Here is a 7,780-nt window from a genome sequence, read left to right as displayed (position 1 = left end):
CATTAACTTTGGGTTAAGGCCTGTCACCTCCTCTAGGAAGCCTCCCCAGCTTCTCCTCCCAGAACAGCCAGCACTGCCCTCATCTTGGCCCCTCTCCATACTCCCAGCCACTTCCAAAGAGAAGGGGGTCTCTGTGTTAGGACCTGCCCTGTTTCCCAGCCCTGTTTCTGGCTCTAAAGTAGTTGCTTACTTGGCATTAGTGAAACAAAATCAAGAAGCGAAAAGCTGCTTGTATTAAACTGTCTATAGCCGGATGTTTATTTTGTTACATTCTTTCCATTGCACAATTCCGTATCTATTTTCACTTTTACTTCTTTTATTTTTTTATTACAAAGGTACAAGGAATTTCAGAAACATTAAAATAATCATTCAAACTGTTTCAGGCACGGTTTCATATTAAAAGCATAGATTGATTTCTGACTTCCTGTTCCCTCTATGATGGTTCTCAACTTTTGTCCCAGGAAGCACAATTATTATAGAGCTAAGATGGACACCAGCCAAACTTTATCTCCCAGTACTGTCCCCACCCTCGGAAAGTTCCTGAGTCAACAGAAAGGGGGCTCCCGGGGTCTGCAGTAAGGAGACTGTTCGAGTGCAGGACATGTCCAGTGCTGGGCATGTTCTGCTCCATCAGCTCAAGAACATAAAAAAAAAAAAAAGGAGTTTTTAAAAAAGATGGTTCTAAAAAATATCGGATAAAAATTATCTATCCCTCTCCCTTGCTGTGAAATAATTTAAATAATTTATTCTAAATGTAAAAAAAGAAAAAGAGTTTGTTCAAAGCTGCCTGCGTCCTGCTATTGAGTGGGAGGTCTGGGTCCCTGGGGGGGAGGGAGCTGGGAAGGGATGGCACCGGGCAGTCATGTTCAGAAGCTCTCTAGATGCACCCCCCCACCCACACACACACCTCTAGCTTGGCAGCTAATGACCTTGGACATGAGGTTTTCACTTCTCTGAGGCTAGGTCTTCCCTTCTGAACAGGGGGATTATAATACTCACAGACCTGTGTTCCAGTAGCACGTGCCAGTGAATGGACAAGGGGCTGTGTAAACTGTAAAGTGTGGCCACAAATGAAGTGCATGGGGTTACTCCATCCAGGGACTCTACTTTCCTGACAATGCTTGGGACTTGGCTTTTTGCTCTGCGGCACAGTAAGGCAAGCTTGGCTGTTGCTTTGGCTGGGAGTGAGTCTCAGTAACTGAGGAAATGGAGATAAGACATGGACCGTGGATCTCTGGTGTGTGCTAACGGGGGACATCGGCCTTAGCTAGTGGGGGTGGGGGGGTGTGAGACGACCATCAGCACTGATTCCCAGGCTCCTGTCTGGCACTCACTATTCTCATCTTTACGGCAAATAGTTACTGACAGACTAGTCCACTGAATTGCAGAATCACCTGGGCAGCTTATGCAGAGGGCCAGGCCCCTTCATGAGAGTTGGCTTCAGTGGATCCAGGTGAGTCCTGGGCATCTGCATTTCCTGAATGCTGTCAAGGGGATTCTAATGTACAGGGCTGCCTACCAGGCTGGTAGCTCCTGCTGTCCCCATCTGAGCTCCAGTCACCCAATGTGATGGGGAAGTCACCCAATGTGATGTCCATTCCTCTTGGGGAAGGAGGAATGGGTTTTACTCCTCATCATTCCCAGTCTGGCTTGGCTGCTGAATTGACCCAGGAAACAGATTCACAAAAGAGGGATGATGCAGAAGACTTTTGGGCCAGAAGGGAGCTTCAGGGTTATCTGTGGTCCTACTTTTTACCTAGTGCATTCATCCCTCTCTGGAAACTGCCCACAGGGCTCTGCTGGTACCCCGTGCTGGGGACCCACTGCCTTCTGGGGAGTGGGGGCTCTTTTGCCTACATTCTCCTGCAGGAGGCGCTGTGTAGTCAGCAGTCAAGGACACAGTTCTGAGGCCTGCATCCCCACATAGGAGACAGGGTCTACTCACATCCATCTGATGCAGGCTGGAAAGGAAGGTTTTGACTGCCTGTCTGAGTTCTAGAATTGGGCTAAATCTTGATTCATTTCCCTGACCTTAAACTTGACCCCTTGGTCAGTGTGAGTTTCTGCAGCAAACCCAGGCCCCACATGTGGTTTTCCTCAAGTCAAGGTCTCTGGTGGCAGATCCTGTGGAGGGAGCTCATCCAGAGTCCCCCTTCTTAAGATGGAGAGACTGAGACCAGAGAAAGAAGGACTTTGCAAGAGGTCACCAAGTCAGTCAAGGCCCAGTTGAGGCCAGACCCAACATATTCCTGTCCTGGGGGCTGAGAAGTGCACAGGGCCAGAAACAGCAGAAAGACTCACCCAGGAGACCAGGTGCTCAGCCCAGCCTCACCTGCCTCTCTCTTAGCCTCAGTTTCCTCACTTTTCAAAGAATGAGTTGGGCCAGATCACTGGTTTTCAAACTTCTAAATTTTTTTTTTTTTGAGTAGCAGAATTATGGATTCTATAGTCCAACATATGAAGCATGTGTCAGTTGGGATGGGGTGAGTGGGGACACTCCCTCCTGCCTCCGTTTCCCCCCATTCTACACGAGATGACAGGCAGCCTGACCTCCCCACTTCTACCAGCTCTAACTTCCTGCAGTGTTCGTTCCCCTTGAGAAGTCACAGCTCCACGTGGACCTCAGAAGCAGAATTCAACAGAACATCTAAAATCAGTCAGTGCAGAAACTGCTGCGAGAAGGCAAATAGGAAACGGCACCACGTCCTACTGGAATCTCCTTCAGTGACTGAGGGTTTTGTTTTCTGGTAAAAAATATAGAAATAGTGGTTGTTCTTGGGGGACTTGTGGTTTGGTTCTGGACCTCCCCACAGAGCCAAGTGGCGTCCCTGAGGGCCAGGATGGCAGAGGCCTCTGCTCAGAACTATGCTGAGCTCATGCGCAAGTTTTTGATCTCTAGTTCCAACTGCTTGGCTTGGACTTCCCGCTGGGTCACCAGCTCGCGGAGCCTTCGGATCTCCTCCTGTTGCCGATAGAACATCTGCAGCAGCTGGAAAAGCATAGGGCAGAGGGCAAGATCACCTGGGTGGCCTGGGACTGTGGCTGGGGCAGGTCCCCAGCAGAAGAGCCAAAACATTACTTCTTTTTGTCCCCCTCCCCTCCTTCCTTGGGGCCCTTCCACTGACCCCGCCCCCAGCAGACCCCCTTTACACCTCGTTCTGTCTTTGGTGGGGGACATTCGAAAATATCAAAGCCATTTAATGGTGATTAAATTAATGAAGGGTCACTGTTGCTTGGATCTTTTACAAAGATCTTGTTTAGTTTACCCAACAATTTGTAAAAGTCTTGAATGATTCAGACATATTTTGCTTTCGTGGATCCCTAAAGGATGGATGAAAGGATATTTGGAGATTGGTGTTTTCACCATCGGTAACTGTGTGACCCTGGGCAATTTACCTACCCTCTCTGAGCTTCAATTTCCTCCTCTGGGAACTGGGGGGATAGAAAATCAACCTCCTCATTTGTGGCTGCTGTGTAGAACAGCTATTAGATGTTGGGTGCCTGCTAAGGGCCTTCGTTATCCCCCTGAATCCTCATGACATCCCCAACGAGGGGGCAGTGTCTGTAGCCTCCCTGGACACGTGGAAACTGAAGCATGAAGACTTTCGGGCCCTGGCTCCAAGGCCATGATCAGATCCCTCTGTGAGACACCCACCCCTGTGCTTTTAGCTCCTCTGCCCTGACCTCAGGGCTGCCCAGGGAATGTGATCACCAAGCCTCTAGCCCTGCTTCTCAGAAGGGATGTAACAGATGTTGACTCCAAAAGCCCAGGAAACCCCAGAATGTCAGCAGGGGAAGGGTCTGGATGCTCAGCAGGTCAAGCCCCAGGCACTTGACAAAGGGCTTCCCACCACCTGTCTAGGTCACTGAGGGAGAACAGTGAGTGAAGGCCTAGGCAGGTCACACAGCGCGCTGCACCTCTCACCCGCCCTCCCCCCCTCCCTCGGGGCCCTTCCACTGACCCCGCCCCCCAGCAGACCCCCTTCACACCTCGTTCTCTGTCTTTGGTGGGGGACATTCGAAAATATCAAAGCCATTCGTGAGCCAGGGCTGCTTCTCCTCGGGCCTGTGCTCCGCAGCCCACCTTGGCGCCTTCCCCTCCGGCTGGGAGAGGGGCCTCTGGCCGTCCTCTGCAGACAGCTTTGCAGTGTGGTCCAAGAGCAGGGGGTAGGTCCGGGCCGTGGGGGTGGAGAGGGGCTTCTCTGGAGGCAGTGGCCGGGGGCTCAGTGGCTGGGAGCCAGGCCTCAGGGACACCAGGATTGGCTCTGGGAAGGAAGAAGCCAAGGGCGGTGAGAGGACTGAGCATGGGACGCGGACACAGGCAGACACACAGTCACACAGCGACATACAACAGGCGCAGGAGATCCAGCCACCTGCGGAATGGCACAAGTCCACGGATGGATGGGACAATCAGACCCGAGTACCCACGTGTGTAACTAAGCGAAGGCTCGTTTGTGGGAACAGCCCAGATCAGGCCCTGGGGCTGTCCCCAAGCACGGGGAACTCCTTGAGTGACACCTTGTCCTGACTCTGAAAACAGTCCTATCACACTGCACTCTGCCATCTACCAAGTTCATTAGTCCTCCCAACCGTCCTGGGAAGCAGGGGAGGTGGGCATCAGGCATATGGGGGAGGAAACAGGTCCAGGGAAGAGCAGGCCCTGTCTAAGGGCCACACAGAACAGGGAGCTGACTCTGCCTCTGGCCCCCAGCTGAGGCTCTTCCAGTGCACCAGGAGGCTCCCCTCACCCGCGTGGAAGGAAACGGAGGGGGCAGGGAGCAGCTGGGTGGGGAGGGAGGAGCCCGCCCTCACTGGGCAGGAGGGGGACAGAGGGGCAGGTCAGGCTGAGGGAGCCTGGGTGGGGCCTGCAGCCTAGAGGGTTCCCTGGAGTCAAATAATTGCAGCCATAGAAGTGGGGACCGGCTGGGGAGTCTGGCTGAGACTGGTCAGTCGCCCTGCGGAGCCCAGGTGTGATGCTTTCCCGGGGGAAATACCCCTTGGGTTGGAGGGAGTTTTCGGAGCCACTTGGGTAAGTCCCTGCTTTCCTGGCCTTTCACGTGTCTGTCAAGGGCCTCTCCTCAGAGGCCACAAGAAAATAAAAATACAGGTCCAACTGCTCTTGGGCCACTGGGATTCCACTTCCCCCCACAGCTGGCTGTTCCCACGTTCCTCACCTCTGTTCATCCCACTGAGCCACTCCCGGGCAGTCAGGGAGGGCTGGGCCCCTGCTGTGGGCGGGTAGATGTCCTCTTGGTAGGATTCCGACTGCAAGGAAAGTCCAGATGGTGACTCCTGCTGAATCGAGGAAACCCAGGCCCAGAGACCAAAGGGGCTTGCCCAAAGACACACAGCAGCTCAAGAGCTGAGGTAGGGAGAGAGCCAGGACTCCTGGCCCCAGTGATGTCACCCTGACCATGAGAAGGGCCTTCCCTTGGAGAAGCGGCTCTCAGCTGTCCTGTGGCTGCCACCAAGGTATGGGCTGGAGGGTCTGGGACCCTGACAACCCCAGGTCTGTCTTCTCCAGGATGGGTTCCCCCCTTCCCTCCAGAATGGCCCCCACCTCCCTTACCCGCCGGGGTACAATCATGGATATGGGCTCAATGAGGCTTTTGGTTGTGATCAGCTTGTAGAAGCGGAAGATCTCGCAGGAGGACACTTCGAGACCTCTCTTTGGCATGGTACCTGGGGACAGAGGACCAAGAAGAGCCAAGAGGTTTCGGCTGGACTGGGGCCACAGGGACCTAGCAGGAGGGGAAAGCCAGGCTGCACACCTGGACGTGGAGAGAGACTGCCCTCCTCCTGCCATCTCCCCTCAGCGAAAAGCTCATGAACGACACCTACGCTAGGCTGGGCCCTGCACTGGGAGAATGGGGTTGAGACAGTCGGACTCTTGCCTCCAACTTGCCATCCTCCTGCCTCAGCCTCCTGAGAAGCTAGGATTATAGTCATGTGCCACCGCATCCAGCTAAAGAGGGTTTCTTATGGATAAAAAGTTGGATCTTCTTAAACCCCTAAAGAAAGGAGGAGAGGCTTTCTCCCTGGAGGCTCCGATTTCAATATATGAATTTCAATATCCGAGTCCTCCAAGACCTCAGATACTGAAATTCCATCTCCGCTGTGAGGAGTTAAGAGCTGGGAACTGAATCCAATTGCCGCGTGGAGAGACAGGAGGGATTAGGATTGGATAAGGTCATCAGGGTAGAGCCCTCTTGGCTGAACCCCAGTGGCTCTCTGGGACCAAAAGCCACACACATGCATGCTCCTGTCCCATCTCATGACGCCCTGTGCTGCCCTGGGACTCTGCCAGCACAAAGACCATCATCAGATGCAGCCCCCCGACCTTGGACCTTGAGGATCCCGAGTCAAAACACACCTCACTCGTTGTCAATATTGTGTTACTGGCAACAGGAAGTGCTAAGACAGCCCACAGGTCAGGGCCGCTGTGGGTCCCCTCCCGCTGGATGCTCCCTGCCACCCCCACAGCCCGGGGTCCCTCTCACCAATGCCCTTCTGCGGGTTGTAGGAGCGGTACTCGGTCAGGTAGTTCAGGTGGGGCTTCTCGGCGCTCACCTCATAGTAGCGGATGTTGCCATCTCCCTGGGAAACGAGGAGGCCAGACTCGGCCGGTGCCCAGCAGCACACCCCAGCCACCACTCTCAGCGTGAACGGCTGGCAGCCCCCCCCACCACAGGGGACACCAGGGAGCTGGGCCCCTCATCAAGGCAGGAAAGAGTGTCCTCCGACCACGACCAACCCCCAGACTCCTCCAAGGCCAGGCCAAGCTCTGGGGAGACAGGCCTGAACCTCGCCCACCCCAGTGCCACCCACGGAGGTCAGCACTGGCAAGTCCCCAGAGACAACCGGGGAGTCTTGGCCCTCGGGGGACATTGCTGGTTGTCATAATGACTTGGAGGTGAGGAGAGCACTGATCCTGGCATGGGTGCAGAGGTCAGAGATACCAGGTATGGACAGCCCTACCCGGTGGATACCTGCTCTGCCCCAACTTCAGAGTGCCCACAGAGTTGGGGAGGGTCAAGCTTGGAGTGTCCAGCAAAGCCCTGGTCCCAGGGGTTCCTCTGGAGCGAGGAAGGTGGCAGAGGGGTGCTCTTCCATGGGGAAGAGTGGCCTGTCCCTGCCCTATACCCACAAGGGCCCAGGCTGGGCACCAGTGGGGCCAAGGCTGGGACATCTCTGCCTTCTGCCTCAGGGCTCCAGGTGGCCACCTCCCTCCTGAGCCAGGCTGACCTTCCCCACTATGTAGAGCATGTTGGTGTCCACGTCGTAGAAGGGAAACAGCACACCTGAGGAGCCGTCCAGGTCCTCCTCTGTGAGAGGCACAGAGAGGTTGTCCTGCAAGGGAAGGGAGACCAGGAAGGCCCGTGAGTCCCCTGGGGGCCTCGTTGGTGCTCTGAGGTTAGGATCCTTGCCATTTGGCCGTGTGTGCACACTTGTGTGTGTGTGAGAAAGAATACTGACTTTGTGTGTATGTGTTGATTCCCTGGCTCTTGAGGACCAATTTGTGGGCTACTGTCAGGTGGACATAACATTTTAAAGGACTAAAACAAGCTGGGCGGGTGGTGCATACCTGTAATCCCAGCAACTTGGGAGGCTGAGGCAGGAGGATTGCAAGTTCAAGACCAGCCTCAGCAACTTAGCAAGACTCTCAGAATCTTAGTAAGACCCTCTCAAAATTAAATAAATAAATAAATAAAAAGGGCTGGGGGGTGTTGCTCTGTGGTTAAGCATCCCTGGGTCTAATCCCTAGTCCCATGACAAATAA

The 7,780-nt window shown here is 54.3% G+C and overlaps 1 protein-coding gene across 2 annotated transcripts in view; it reads right to left on the bottom strand.

The window, feature by feature from the left end:
- Positions 1 to 292: 292 nt before the first annotated feature.
- The window catches only part of Coro2a (coronin 2A), a 61,820-nt gene continuing 54,332 nt past the window's right edge, over positions 293 to 7,780 (bottom strand). For both annotated transcript variants that reach the window (XM_046457257.2, XM_046457258.2), the window contains exons 7-12: positions 7,246 to 7,350; positions 6,501 to 6,597; positions 5,570 to 5,682; positions 5,175 to 5,265; positions 3,991 to 4,265; positions 293 to 2,989 (exon numbers count right to left, since the gene is read on the bottom strand). In XM_046457257.2, the coding sequence (XP_046313213.1) occupies positions 2,864 to 2,989; positions 3,991 to 4,265; positions 5,175 to 5,265; positions 5,570 to 5,682; positions 6,501 to 6,597; positions 7,246 to 7,350 (807 nt within the window). In that variant the 3' untranslated portion in view covers positions 293 to 2,863. The remainder of the gene's footprint in view (positions 2,990 to 3,990; positions 4,266 to 5,174; positions 5,266 to 5,569; positions 5,683 to 6,500; positions 6,598 to 7,245; positions 7,351 to 7,780) is intronic.

This window comes from Marmota monax, unplaced genomic scaffold, assembly GCF_021218885.2.
Source record: "Marmota monax isolate L192 unplaced genomic scaffold, Marmota_monax_Labrador192_F-V1.1 WCK01_AAM20220418_F8-fsc00069, whole genome shotgun sequence".
Classification (NCBI taxonomy): domain Eukaryota; kingdom Metazoa; phylum Chordata; class Mammalia; order Rodentia; family Sciuridae; genus Marmota; species Marmota monax.
The sequence above is the reverse complement of the archived record's forward strand: the minus strand, read 5'-3'. Positions and strand labels throughout refer to the sequence as shown.